At 37.8% G+C, this 15,390-nt stretch overlaps 1 protein-coding gene across 1 annotated transcript in view; it reads right to left on the bottom strand.

Annotated features, from left to right (window-relative positions):
- Window positions 1-5,917: 5,917 nt before the first annotated feature.
- Window positions 5,918-15,390, bottom strand: part of LOC117287829 (carnitine O-palmitoyltransferase 1, liver isoform-like) — a 35,206-nt gene continuing 25,733 nt past the window's right edge. Inside the window, exons 12-18 of the mRNA XM_033768368.1 lie at window positions 14,725-14,924; window positions 13,473-13,623; window positions 12,486-12,557; window positions 11,125-11,285; window positions 8,971-9,127; window positions 8,325-8,441; window positions 5,918-7,459 (exon numbers count right to left, since the gene is read on the bottom strand). Coding sequence (XP_033624259.1) covers window positions 7,241-7,459; window positions 8,325-8,441; window positions 8,971-9,127; window positions 11,125-11,285; window positions 12,486-12,557; window positions 13,473-13,623; window positions 14,725-14,924 — 1,077 coding nt within the window. The 3' untranslated portion in view covers window positions 5,918-7,240. The remainder of the gene's footprint in view (window positions 7,460-8,324; window positions 8,442-8,970; window positions 9,128-11,124; window positions 11,286-12,485; window positions 12,558-13,472; window positions 13,624-14,724; window positions 14,925-15,390) is intronic.

The following is a 15,390-nucleotide window of genomic DNA, read 5'->3' on the forward strand; positions in this document are numbered from 1 at the left end:
GAGAGAAGACATGAGTAAATGTCGTTATTTTTTCATTCTCTGTTTTTTTTTCAACAACAAAAAAATCTTATATTAAACACCAACAGTTGATCAGATATTCATTATACAAGCTATCCTTGGAGTCACGCTATTTCTTTGTATTATTATTACCCTGTGCTTTTTTAACTGCACCGGTTTCCCAAAGAGAAATGCATCAGTTTAAAACTGTTCTATTTGTTTAAAAATGTTTGACATTGCTCCAACTTATCTCTTTGATATGTTCATCTCCACCAAAGCAAACGTAAAGGACTCCGTTTTTCTTCCGACAGAATTCGGCTTAACACCTACAAGTCAAGACTAGCTTATGCCAAACATGCCTTCTCACACTCTGCTGCTGGTCTTTAAAACAGTCTCCCAATTAGTATTTATAATTCTTCTTGTGTTGTTACATATAAGAGTCAACTTAAACTTATCTCTTTCCTAAATAGTATATTTAAGTTTTCTGTTCTTGCTTGTTTTAATTTATTCTTTTCTTTATGTGCTTTGATCATGTTTTAAAAAAGCACAGCATAAAAAATGCCTATTATTACAGGTTTTCTTGGCCAATTGCGGCAATTGAGCAGCCAATTTAACCACCAAGCTATTCCATTTCGCGCGAAATCGAATGCTACTAAAAAGGGGTCATTCGTTTTCGTTTCATGATTAGTCAACTGTCATACTGCGTTATTCGGTTTAACAAAATATTAATTCAATTTAACAATTCATCAAAGCAGCATTCAAATTCACAGACGCTTCTTGAAGCGAAAAAGAATGACGATACGCTAAATTGAACAGAGTGCTAAAGCAATTTTGACTCGACTCAAAACGAAATTGAATGACCGAACTCTGAATTTGAAACGCAGTAACAACTGGAGAGGCAAGTCAGCTTTAATTCGAACGCATGTAAATGAAATGAAAACCTATATTAATACTATTATTATATTACCACTGCACTTCTGTAAAAATGCAAACATAATGGAGAAACTCCCGAAAGTAACAGGTGAATATTATTTCCCAACAGGTTTGCACTTGTCTCCTTCAACTCAATCAATCATTCAAGTCAGTGACATTAACACTAGACTTGATTCAAGGCTTTTGGTGTAGTGTACCCGGCCCGTGCACGGCGATTCGGCAACACAAACTGCACGCAGTGTATACACGATTTTGCAGGTCTTGACTGGCTGGAGCACCTTGATCAAGGCTACAATGACACACAATTTTGTGGAATAAAAAAAACAAAAAAACAAAAACGACTTGCAGCAACTTCAATAACCAATTGAGCTCAAATGTTCACAGGTTTGTATTTTATGCATATGTTGGGATACACCAAGTGAGAAAACTGGTCTTTGACTTATTATCCAAAGTGTTCAGTGTCTTTAAACAAGGGATCACTCAATGGCGTGGTTATTAATTAGGGAGACGAAATGTACTCTTCCAAAAAGAATGACTTTATACTTTTTAATGGGTAAATAAAACCATCGATACAGTGTCACTCCTTTAACAACTTAAGTAAAACCACAACAATAATGCAATCATAAACAAGAAAAAACTTAACCTTCAAACCAATTTCAAAACCTTAGTAATACTTTTTAAACTCATATTAAAGGTATACTGTGGGCAAACTTTTACCAAAATTGAACTTTAAAACAGTAATTGCATTGAGTGCCTATATAAGGTTTTACAACATGTTAACAATTTTAAGACATACTCATTCACGTACTTTTAAAACACAATTTATGTACAATTTCTTTGATAAATCTATTTACCATATTTAGACGAGATATTAAACCATTTGATCCTATTATTGTTAAAAAGTGCATATTATTTGTGAAAGATGAAATTCAACATTAAAATTAACACTTTCATAAAATTACAGATAACACAAGAAAACGAGAAAACAGGGTATAAGAAAGTCATTCAGACAACACTAACAGTGAAAACACTTTATAGACCTGCTTCATCAAGCAGAAAATAATGCCTAAAAATGTTCTGCTCAGCAGAATTTAGAAGGATACCAGTCACAAATTCTACACATGACAAAATAGTACTTTGGCTGGTGACCATATTCTCATAAGCATCATTAATTGGCTGTGCTAAGCTTGTTTTTGTGCTTACACAGCTCAAGAACATGAAAGAAAAGAAAAGGTACCTGTCCTTTAAATTGACCAATGTTGCGGCATAAATGTCTCTTCAGACAAATTGACAACACTGTTAGTCAGCAAAGACCTTGGCCTAATTTCATAGAGCTGCTAAACACAAAAATATGTCTAGCATGAAAATTTTTCCTAGATAAAAACAGGACTACCAACCAAATTTCCCTGTGATTTTCAGGATAAGCAATCAACAATTGAATACCACTAGCGAGCAATATGCAACAACTGGAAACTTTGTTTGAAGCTTTGCATGGTGTGGAGAATAAGAGCAACTATATAACACCCAAGCAGATCCTTGCCATTTGATTGGAGGATTGTCCGTCACGTGATAGCAAATAAAAGTACCATTGCACGCTGAGTCACTCACCGTGCTTTTTCGTTCCATCCGAAAAGTACCATTGCACGCTGCCAGCGTGCAATGGTACTTTTCGGATGGAACGAAAAAGCTGAGTAAAAACATCACTGCGTGCGCGTTGTCTTCGGTAACGCAGCAAGGCATATTGGTAAAATTACTAGCATTCGTCTTCTACAATTAAAAATTGGAGGCCTTCGCTTTGTTTGTTTTGAAAGTTGTATCTTTCAATCAAAATGACAAAGATCTACTTGGATGTTATATAAAACAAATAATGAATGTTTTTCATTCGTGCAATGGTGCGAATATGTTCATTCGTTGAAAGCTGGAATGTTCCATTCAACTCGGCTCCGCCTCGTTGAATAGAACATTCCATCTTTCAACTCATGAACATATTTGCACCATTGCACTCATAAACATTCATTATGTGTATACTATAAATATAAATATGAATAGTAAACTTGCGGGTACAACCATGGGTAAAAACTCTTTTGAAGGAGTGGTGGCTCTGAAAAGAGCTGGTTTGGTCTCGACGTTTCGAACAGTATACTCTGCTCGTCTCCATTCTCCTGAAGGATGGAAATTTGGTTGGTAATCTTGTTTTTATCAAGGAAGAAATTTCATGCTAAGCAAACTGTTGTGCTTAGCAGCTCTATGAATTTGGGCCCATTACACTACTTGAATCCTCCATTAAAAATTGTGTGCGCTTTATCTGACTTAACATACTAGATGAAAGAGCAAACCTGTTTTCAAACATCAGGTTTAGGACCTGAGAGATCAAAACCAAATATCTTCACTAAATTCTGGAAAAAATTTCAAAATATTTCAGGGGAAGTTTTTCTACAATGACAATCAATAAACCCTGTAATTCACGCAAGCACCCGTAAACAATTATAAAGTCATTCTTCCCAATATTTTGAACACCCTATAAAAGTTAACTCGTTTAAAATGACAAAAAAAGAAAGAATTTGTTTTAAATAAAAATACGGAAATACGTTTCACTCGATGCATTGTTTGTGAAAAATACACTATCAAGCTGTTCTAGGCTGTGACTGTATTGGCAGCTATGCATGTTACTAGGGCCAACCTATGCTTTAAAACCCTGCATGCTTTCAGGGAACATATACCTTTGGTTTTTTGAACCGTTCATTGTTTTGTCCTTATATAAGTACAAATACAATTAGCAAACTAACATTTGGAAATTTCATTTCAACAGGTGGTAGCATATTTGAGATATCGCCGAAAAAATTCCGGATCTGTTTCGTTCGTCCACGCAGGAAGAATAATCCGTAAGTAGAATACACAATCTGAGAACCGTTACTGTCAGTAACGCTTTTCCAGAATTAAATTTTGGGTGTTAAAAACTGATAAATTTTTAAAAACAAAAAAAGCGTCGCATACAAGTGAAAATTTTCCTGTTTGTTTGCATTCATATGAGGATTGACTATACAAGAAAAAAAGAAAGGAGAGAAAAAAGTTAACAGCGCCAGCTATCAGTGGGGGGGGGGGGGCAGGGTTTAAATACTTTTTAAAGATACTGGACACTATTGGTTATTGTCAAAGACTAGTCTCCACAGTTGGTGTATCTCAACATATACATAAAATAACAAACCTGTGAAAAATTGAGCTCAATCGGCCGTCGAAGTTGCGAGATATTCATGAAAGAAAAAAACACCCTTGTCGCACCATGGTCACATGAGACCTTAAAGACGCGAGGTATCAAAATCAAGCTTGTGAAAAATTACTTCTTTCTCGAAAACTACGTCACTTCAGAGGGAGCTGTTTCTCACAATGTTTCAACCGCTCCCCATTACTCATAATCAATGAGTAGTTACCAATAGTGTCCACTGCCTTCAAATGTGTGAAATCCAGTATGTAGCAGCCAATACAGTCCTAGCTTTAGAAACGGCCTTCCATTCAGCTCTATTTACAGCAGAATGTCTAATTACATATATATTTAAAACCTACACCTAAATAACTACTACAACTTCATAAGCCACCTCTTTGTTTAAAAGCGCCAGATTATATTTTGAAAAGAAATCTCAATGCACCAACATTGTACCTGTTTTTACCTGACCAGACAAAGGTAATGTATTCTCTGGTTCGTTAAAACATAATAAGAGTAATTGTACTTGGCATATCTTACGGTAGTAAACTTGCATTATAATAGGCATTTATATTTTGAGCTATGAAGACTGACGTTATATGGTTTTATGGTATCTATAGATATCTATTTGAAAAAAACAAAATAATAAAAACATGCAAGATCACTTGCTGTTCTTAAAACTTAAAACCTGAAAAAATAAAAATAAACCAATAACGTTATTCCTGAGACTATACTTTTAACAGATTTTGTAACTATGGAAAAAACACCTCATCGAAATGTATGAGTTACTTTTTGTTGACTAAAATATCTTAAATGGTCCCTTCCATAAGTACAAACAAAACCATAAAAAGTATTACTATAGATAATACAGGATAAAACAAAATAATGGCGAGTGATTTGGGTATCTCCAGCCGTGTTGAGTAGAAATGCCAACAAAAAAATTAGTGCTAATAGTATATATATGCTTAGCACGCTTTCGTCTGGAACCAGAAGAAATGCGCACTGACCACATGTCATTTAGTGGGGGTGATTTGTACTTTCAACATAAATCTTTCTCTGTGCTTAGCAAGTTTGGTAATAATGCTGTTGAGTATTTCTTGGGTTGAGAAAGAAGGGTTAGAAATAAGTAGCTTGTTTAAAAAAAGGGGGCTCCAAATTCGAAATAATTTTGTGATCAACTTATATTCCGATGGATCAGAGTCTTAATGAAAATGGCAGGGAAAAACTTGTCTCTAACCTGATGTTACGTGGCAATTAATGCCACCGAGTTTGATACACTACCAAATCCAAAAACGTTCAAAGAAATCGCCATTTAAATGGTCTGTACAGTATTTTATACAGATAATTTTCAGTTAATTCCTAAATTTTGATGACAAATGTTTAGTTTCTGGGGAAAAAAACCCACTGTAACCAGATATTATGTATTGTTTTTAGAAACAAAGATACTATGTTAACATGGGAAACATTGCAAAATGTAAACTCAGGTCATGACCTTTATACTTAAAGGATTTGGGTACTTTTTCAAAGGGTCCATAGATTTACATTAAACTTACAGGGTTTGAAGATAATGATAGTGGAAAGCTTCCCTTCAAATATTACTTACTTAGGTGCTGTAGTTTTTGAGAAATGAGTAAAACAATGTCATGAAAATATGTTTGTAAACTCTTATAATTTTCGTCTCATGAGACGGAAATTATTTTCATGACATAGTTTTACTCATTTCCCAAAAACTACAGCACCTCAGCACGTAATATTTTCGGGGAAGCTTTCTACTATCATTTTCTTCAAACTGTGTAAGTTTTGTGTAAATCTGTGGACATTGTGTTTTTTGTCCTACAAAAAGTACATACACCCTTTAAAGGTTGAGTGGAGGCAGGTCAGATATTGCAAGGCGTTTCCAGCCACTGTGGTCTCTTAGGGTTAATCATTTTAAGATTAAGTTTGAAGACATGAAAATTATCAACTTAACCATAATAAAAACCTTTTAACAATACAAATCTTGGTAAAATATACTAGCGTGTGACCTCAAAACAAACATCCTAAAAACACAAGCACAAACAGATTCATGCTGAATGCTGGTTAAATTTGCATTGTAGTGGCTTATATAATAATACACGTGTACTTCATTAACTACATATACTTTACTCTCAATAAACGCCATCTAAAAACGAAACAGCAACAGTTGGTGTAAAAGTTTTACTCTACACTCGCAAAACTTGTTATTAAAAATCATGAATGTGGTTGAAATGAATTCAACTTTGGCATATCCCTTTGGAGTTGTGTTCCCTCGTGTGTGTGATCTCAACAACAAATATCATTGTAGTGTGTAGTGTGTACATTGCTTTAAAAATGTTCATACATTAACACGGTGTTCCCATTACCGTGACTGGCTTTAGCGTTTTCTACTGTGCGTTCACACCTTGACTTATATTCCGCGACATTTGCATAGCAAATGTAGGTTTACAGCGCGGAGCTGTTCCCATTTGACTTTTTAGCGGCCATGTCAAGTTACTGTGGCTGCGTGTTTGTCTTCCGCGACCTCTTTTGGCCTGTTAGTTTTACTTTACAGTTGCGGTACGTTGACAGAGAGGTCAGGTTACCATGCGTCCCCATTGGATTTAATTTTGTCATTCTACAGAAATGTAGTCGTTCTTTAACAAACAAAAATGTCAAATTAATGGGAACTTGGCTTTAGTCATTTATTGTTGTCTCAGAAAACAAAAATATCCCATGTGCCAAGAAAGTTCTTTGTTTTCACCACACATAAACAAGACCTCGATGATGAATCTGACTGAACACTCCAAGCACCCATCATTGTTTTACTGACCCTGTAATGCTGAAGGTCAAACGTTAATGCGATGTAAACAGCATGATACTAAACAAACAGTAAAGCCCCCGTTCATACCTCCTGCGTATGCGATACAAATTTTGACGAAACATTCGCTGTGGAAACAGCCATGTGACGTCCAAATGCACTTCGCAGTTGCAGGAAGTACGAACGGGTCTTAATATAAGTAAACATTTGGCAGATTAAGTTTAAAGACCCCCAAGGGCATTTCCATAAGCTCACACACACACACACACACATGATTCTTGGAAGCCGTCTCCTCCTTATTTCTTCTTAGCGTCTTCCGCCTCCCATCCCTCCACAAAGAGTTTCTTCATATCGGCGAGCGCCTTGAAGATGTTACTGACAAAGCGCTTGGAGTCGGTCATTGGGCAGGAATGCTTGGATGAGACATGGAAGAAGAAGCGACTGTCTTCCGGCAGCATGTAGCACACGCCGTAACCCTCGTCAGATACTGGTGCGAATCCACCCCCTGGACTGGCCTGCAAAAAGGAGAATTGTTCACAATTGAAGATTATAATTTGTTGTCCGATTATTAATAAGTGAATAAAAAAGTGGTGACTAGGTCTGAAACAACCGACAGGGTCGTGGCCAAGTGACACCGCAAAGGTCAGACTTTTGTCGAGTGGTTGTTCATCTAAACTATGTACAACACTATGTCACAGATTTACAAATAACTTACAGGGTTTACAGAAGGTAATGGTGAAAGACTTCTCTTGAAATATTATTCCATGAAATGCTTTACTTTTTGAGAAAAAAATTAAAACAATCAATTCTCGTTGTCGAGAATTACGGATTTATTTTAAACACATGTCATGACACGGCGATACGTGCAGAAACAAGGGTGGGTTTTCCCCATTATTTTCTCCCAACTCCGATGACCGATTGCGCCTAAATTTTTAAAAAGTTGTGATATACGAAGTGTGGGCCTTTAGACAATACTGTTTACCGGAAGTGTCCAATGGCTTTAATAGCACCATTTTTGTGCCAATCAACTCTACTACCAAACAAAGTGGGCAGAGTTTCCAAGGTAGTCTTGAATAATTATACTTTTTTTTTTAGGCCAAATTAACATTCTATGCATAATGATAATTAATGGCGATTGATGCAGTTTTATTGGCAGCTACCCAAATCGCTAGATGAGCTCCGTACACCACAAAAACCTATATGGCGGATTCACCAAGTCGGGTTCCGCAATCAACAACTCACTGGCAACTACTTAACACTATAGAGGGCATGTGCTAAAAAAGACCTTTTCGCTAGCTAGACCAGCATGCACCTCATTCCACACCTAACGCGTGTGTAGTGAGTATTTGCGACAAGGTCTTTGGTACTCTTCCTGCTTACCTTATCTCTGTGGTCAGGGTGATTGAGGGTAGGGTTACCAGCTATCTGCTGCTGTGGAGTCTGACTGGTTGACAGGGTCCAGGGATGAGTCAGCGCGTGGTGAAGAAACTCACTGTCCTAAAATAGTAGTAAAGACCACAGAAAACCGGGTTGGTTGCAGCAAAATTTTCAGGATGGGTTTTTACTATAAGGGAAAGTACTAAATTTGTACTCAAACTCATGAAAACAAATATTGTACTAATGAACTCAAAATGGAAAAATTACTGGTACTAATGGAAAATTACTCTGGTACAAGTCCACCATGAATTATCAAGAATACTAGGCCTGCTCTGGTCCCAGGTTGCTACAAAGTAGGGAGGTTTAGCTGCATGTTCCGCTGAACCTGAACGAGGACATCAGAAAAATGTGTTGTTAAAATCTCATGTTTTTAGCATACGTGAGGTTATAATTTTTCACGTCAGGTACGTACGTGCGCCCAGACGTCAAACGTGAGCATGCAATAAGCCCAAAGAGGCGACGTCCCCAGAACAGAATTTTTTTGGGGGACGTTCACGCTCATGTATTTGCACGCGTAACAGCTAAACCTCACTATTACAAGCCACAAAGACGTTTGTTACAGAAGGTGTTGATAAGTTATATATCTTACATATTTCAGGCCCTTGCACGCCACGTAAAGTGCAAAGAGGTGGCGATCCCAGCCTTTGCCGCTCATACAGCCCTTGTAGAGCTTAGTGTGGGTCTCTGATGCCTTGCGTAGAAGACGAATCTTCTCTTCTGTCGAGTGGTGATCTTCCACCATCGCTCTGAAAACACAAGGATGCATGAAAATAAAAACTTGGTCGGTATGAAAGGCACTTGACACCCTTGGCAATTGTCAAAGACCAGTATTCTCACCTGCTGTATCCCAACAAATGCATAAAATAACAAAATCTGTGACTTGGCTCAATTGGTCATCGAAGTTGCAAGAGAATAATCAAAGAAAAAAACAACCTTGTTGCACAAATTTAAGGACTTTCTGAAGCTAATGTAAGGCTTCAGGCCTGATATCTTTTAATATCCGTATGAGAATTTGCCTCTTTCTCAAAAACTATGTTACTTTAGAGGGAGCCGTTTCACACAATGTTTTATACTATCAACAGCTCTTCATTGCTTGTTACAAAGTAAGGTTTTATGCTAACAATTATTTTGAGTAATTACCAAAAGTGTCCAGTGCCTTTAATACTGTTATCTACCGACCACTTGAAAATCTCAATTTGTAAATAATGTGTACTGTATTTAATTGTGATCCCTGGCTACACGGCAGTTTGCGGTTGAATGGCTTCTGACAGGCACCCCCGAGCAAAGATATTGACTAAATAGGGAGGCCGCCAACATAGGGCTAGATAGCTCAGTTGGTAGAGCGCCAGCACATTAATCCAGAGGTCGTTGGTTCAAATCCCGCTCTAGTCAGTTTTTCTTTGTTCAACCCAAAATCATTTATAAAATGTACCTAGTCAGTTTCCCTTGTGGTTTATTATTTGATAATTGTGATTATGTAAGCCTTTTTTCTTCTTTCTTCTTCATCCTTGAAGCGCAGCCTTCAAAGTGAAGATTGAACCAGTCGCACTGCCAGACACCAAGGGCAAACACAATACTTGTGGCTTTATGTCCCATCAGAAGGGCGAAGCAATAATGGTCAAAAGTCTTGCTTAAAGGCAGTGGACACTATTGGTAATTGTAAAAGACCAGTCTTCTCTCTTGGTGTATCTCTGCATATGCATTAAATAACAAAACTGTGAAAATTTTAGCTCAATTGGTCATCGACAATGCGAGATAACTATGAAAGAAAAAACACCCTTGTCACACGAAGTTGTGTGCTTTCAGCTGCTTGATTTCGGGAAAATTACTTGTCTCGAAAAACTCCACTTCAGAGGGAGCCGTTTCTCACAATGTCTTATACGATCAAACTCTCCCAATTACTCGTTACCCAGTAAGGTTTTATGCTAAAAAATATTATGAGTAATTACAAATAGTGTCCACTGCCTTTAAAGGCATTGGACACTATTGGTAGTTGTCAAAGACTAGCCTTCACAGTTGGTGTATCTCAACATATGCATAAAATAACAAACCTGTGAAAATTTGAGCTCAATCGGTCATCAAAGTTGCGAGATAATAATGAAAGAAGAAAAAACCCTTGTCACACAAAGTTGTGTGCGTTTAGATGGTTGATTTCGAGACCATTGAGGTCTCAAAATCAAATTTGTGGAAAATTACTTCTTTCTCCAAAACTATGGCACTTCAGAGGGAGCCGTTTCTCACAATGTTTTATACCACCAACCTCTCCCCATTACTTCTCAACAAGAAAGGTTTTATGCGAATAATTATTTTGAGTAATTACCAATAGTGTCCACTGCCTTTAAGGACACAAAAGTCACGACCAGGAACCCACACTCTGTCGACCAGAAGTGCTAGAGCTTGAGTTTGGTATAAAAAGGCTGTGTCAACAAAGGAAACTACAGGTGGGGGACAAGAAACATGGAATTTGTGATTCATTGCCATGGGCCGAAGGTCAAAAAGTCCTCTAGAAATAGAAGACTGCTGCAGTCCCAGGGGTAAAGGGGAGATCTATACATCAAAAACAACATTCTCATAAAAATATTGGTTCGCAAGCGAGAAATCCAAGATGGCGGCTTAAATTAAAGATGGCGGCTATTTATTTGTAGAAATGTGTAAGAAACACCGTAAAATGAACAGCTACTTCCATGCTGTGGTTGCCCCTCAGTATTACACGCTCAATCTTCTAAATAATAAACATACTCACCGGACGAATTCACAAGAGTCTTGGGTCAGGGGACGGACCGTCTCAGTTCGGCCATTCAGGTAAAGACGTGTCATAGATGCCTCGTATGTCAGCGCGAATTTCCCTTCGTCCATGAAGTACGCCAACTGCAGAGCTAGCTGGATGTAGGCATCTGGGCTCACCTGGGAAGGAGGTGGCATTGGAGGAAAAACAATCAACAACAACAACACAGAAACAGTTTCACATTCTTAGAAAGATGCTCAAAAATGATGATTTGACTGAGCGCCTGACAGCAGCCACTCAAATCAGCTCTGTATTTGTTTGCTAATTTCTTAGTATATTGCTCATTTTGTGTTCTTACTTTTATACAACCGGATTTGTAACTACACCTGGAATCTACAGGACTTTTTCTTTGTACCACAAAATTCAAATCTCTTCTCAAAACTTATCTTAATATGTCACAGGTTTTCAAGGACTAATTTTGTTGTGTCTGTTTTTCTTTGTCTTTGTTTTGTTTTTTGGGTTTACTTCGCCTTGAACACCCAGCAGGGTGGATACGTGCGCATTACAAGTCTTATTGTTATTATTATTATTAATTTGTGCGTGATTAACTAGACGGCAGGACTAGCAATCACAAGGTTGTGGGGTCCAATCTTACAAAGCTTACAGACACTGTACTAATGATGGCCTGTCCTGGCCAAGCGGATAAAAACACTGGCCACAATCTCTGATCAGCAGAGTGTGGGTTCGATTCCTGTTCCTGTCACTTGTGTTCTTGAGCAAGACAATAAAACATTGTTGCTACAACCACATCACCCCTAAGCCGTAAATCACCCCCATTCTACACAAACTCCACTGGCTTCCTGTCAATGCTCGCATACAGTACAAAGTCCTGCTCCTCACGTTCAATGCTGTCCATGGTCTATCCCCTAATTACATTTCCGAACTGATAACGCCATACACCCCGACAAGGTCACTTAGATCCTCTTCACAGCTTCTCCTACAAGTTCCCCCATACAGAACAAAAACGTATGGTAAAAGAACCTTTGCTTTCAGCGCACCCACCCTTTGGAACTCTCTTACTGCTACCCTCCATTCGCAGATAAACCTGGACCTCTTTAAATCACATCTCAAAACCAACCTGTTCACTCAGTCTTTTTTGTAATCTTATACTGTTTAGTTTATTTGTGGCTTTCACTTGGATAAATTTGTTCATTTGTTTTGTAAAGCGCATTGAGAGTACTTGCAGTACTGACTTGTGCTATATAAGTTTTTCTTCTTATACTTATTATTACGTTGTACCGATGGGATGTAAAGTCGTAGGTCACTGATCAGAAAGAGAAGGGGATCAATCAAGTTCAATCAAATTTCAAGTGACTTACCTTGCATTTCTTGACGAACCCTTTGCCATAGTCGTCATGATTTATGACTACAAGATCCAAGTCCTCGCTATTCTGTAACATGTAAACAATACAAAGCAATTAGCAGTCAGTAGGATTTGAAACTTTGCATAGTGGGAGAATTTATCAGACAAGGTTTGCAGTGGCTCCATGTGTATAAAAAAAAAAAAAAAAAAAAAAAAAAAAAAAAAAAAAAAAAAAAAAAAGGATTTTTGTTAAAGCCATTGGACCCTTTCGGTAAACAGTATTGTCCAAGGCCCACACTTTGTGTACCACAACTTCTATATCAAATAACAAACCTGTGAAAATTTAGGCTCAATCGGTCATCGGTGTCGGGAGAAAACAACGGAAAAACCCACCCTTGTTTCCGCGCGTTTCGCCGTGTCATGACATGTGTTTAAAATAAATCCGTAATTCTCGTTAACGAGAATTTATATTGTTTTGCTGTTTTCTCAAAAAGTAAAGCATTTCATGGAATAATATTTCAAGAGAAGTCTTTCACCATTGCCTTCTGTAAACCCTGTAAGTTATTTGTAAATCTGTGAACTTTTTTTTTTTTTTCTGAACCGAAAGGGTCCAATGGCTTTAAAGGAACGTTACAGAATTGGTAAGAAACAAAAATCGTGAAGATCACAGATTTACATAAAACTTACACGGTCTAATGATAATGATAGTTGAAAACATCCCTTGAAATATTTCTGTCTGAAATGTCATATTTGATGAGAAATACATAATCTAACTTCGCGTTTGGAGTTTTTTGCTCAGTGAGCGTTTTATTCATTTTTATTTATTTGTAATAGTTTTTTCACTATTCTCTCGTGACCCAGATGGCCGATCAATCTCAAAATCTACAGGTTTGTCAGTTTATGTATATGGTGGATTACATAAAGTGCTTACACTGCCAGCAACTGTTTTGTTAGCAAAAACCAATTCTGTAATGTTCCTTTACAAACAGTTGATCAGACGAACCTTTCTGTTAAACTCAATGGCGTCTTGGATATCTTCGGTCATCTCTTCGCTGACCTCCCATTCTAGCGGTGTCGGGGCCTTAATGGCCGCCTGGACAAATCCCTCCATGGGTTTACAGTGACCGTCTGGACCGTAGCGATTGTCCATCACCCTGGGTAGAAACAAAATACAAAGTTCAGAATAATTTCTCAAAATTAAAAAACCTGGGCTCGATGTCACACAGCAATAAATTTAATCACAAGACAAGTTGTCAGTATTGCCATAGTGATTTGTGTTGTGACATCACACTTTACTAAGCAACTACGAGTGGTTTGCATTTAAGATCAATCTTTTAAGCTCTTTGTGAAATTGGCCCAAGACCAATCAACAGCTGTCCAAAATAAAACTAGCTAACAATCATGAGCTGCTTAAAGGATTTGGGTACTTTTTCAAAATGTCCATAGATTTACATTAAACTTACAGGGTTTGAAGATAATGATAGTGGAAAGCTTCCCATCAAATATTACTTACTGAGGTACTGACGAAAATTGTTTTCATGACATTGTTTTACTCATTTCCCAAAAACTACAGCACCTCAGCACGTAATATTTTCAGGGAAGCTTTCTACTATCATTATCTTCAAACTGTGTAAGTTTAGTATAAATCTGTGGACATTGTGTCTTTTGTCCTAAAAAAGTTACATAGACCCTCTAATCAAAAAAAAAAAGAAGCTCTAAGCACAACAAAATCATGCTTACATAAGGTTACCAACCTTAATACCATCTCATGTGTACTATCTGTGGCTGGTAATCTACTTAAAGCCATTAGACCCTTTCGGTACAGAATTTTTCTTTAAAGTTCACAGAATTACAAATAGAAGGTAGTGGTGAAAGACTTCTCTTGAAATATTATTCCATGAAATGCTTTACTTTTTCAGAAAATATCGAGAATTACGGATGTATTTTAAACACATGTCATGACACGGCGAAACGTGCGGATACAAGGGTGGGTTTTCCCGTTATTTTCTCACGACTCCGATGACCAATTGAGCCTAAATTTTCACAGGTTTGTTATTTTATGTAGAAGTTGTGTAACACGAAGTGTGGGCCTTGGACAATACTGTTTTCCCGAAAGGGTCCAATGGCTTTAAGGGATGGGGATGGGAAAACTACAAATTGCTCCCCCACCCTGGTGGAAGAAGATGAAAGATTCCAATAAGCCTAAATGCAATCACAATGTTTTAAAAAATGTCCTTGATGCCATAAATACTCACTCGTCAGTGCATGCATATTCTTGAAGGTGGGCAACGACGGGTGCATCTCCCCATGAATGCTCGATATTGTAGCCAAACTTGCCGTCCGTGAAGACGAACATGGAGAGACTCTTGTCAAACCAGTGACTGGATCCGTTCCCATGAAGCAAGAACTTGGCCCTGTCACTCAGATTGTCAAACTCACAGGTCTCTAGATTCACCTAAATAAAAATAATTACAAAAAAAATTAGCTTTGAAGAAGATGGAAAAGATCCAAAGGTATCAAGATGGCCTGGGGACTGTGTGAGATTTGGCAGGTGAAAGTAAAAGTAGTACCCGTGGTGGTTTGATCACTTGGCACCATTTCCAAAGCACTGGGGAAACATCTAGACAAAAGGGACAAACAGGAAGATAGATCTGTTACAGAAGGCGATCCAAAAGATCCAAAAGTATCAAGACCTGGCCAAGGAACTTCGTAAGATTTGGCAGGTGAAAGTAAAAGTAGTACCCGTGGTGGTTTGATCACTTGGCACCATTTCCAAAGCACTGGGGAGACATCTAGACAAAAGGGACAAACAGGAAGATAGATCTGGGCCCAATTTCATGGCTCTGCTAACGGTAAGCAAGGAATAGGCGCTTATGGAAGCAGGAAATTCTATGCTTACGGCAAGCATATTTCACGGGTTA

Source organism: Asterias rubens, chromosome 3 (assembly GCF_902459465.1).
Source record: "Asterias rubens chromosome 3, eAstRub1.3, whole genome shotgun sequence".
Classification (NCBI taxonomy): Eukaryota; Metazoa; Echinodermata; class Asteroidea; order Forcipulatida; family Asteriidae; genus Asterias; species Asterias rubens.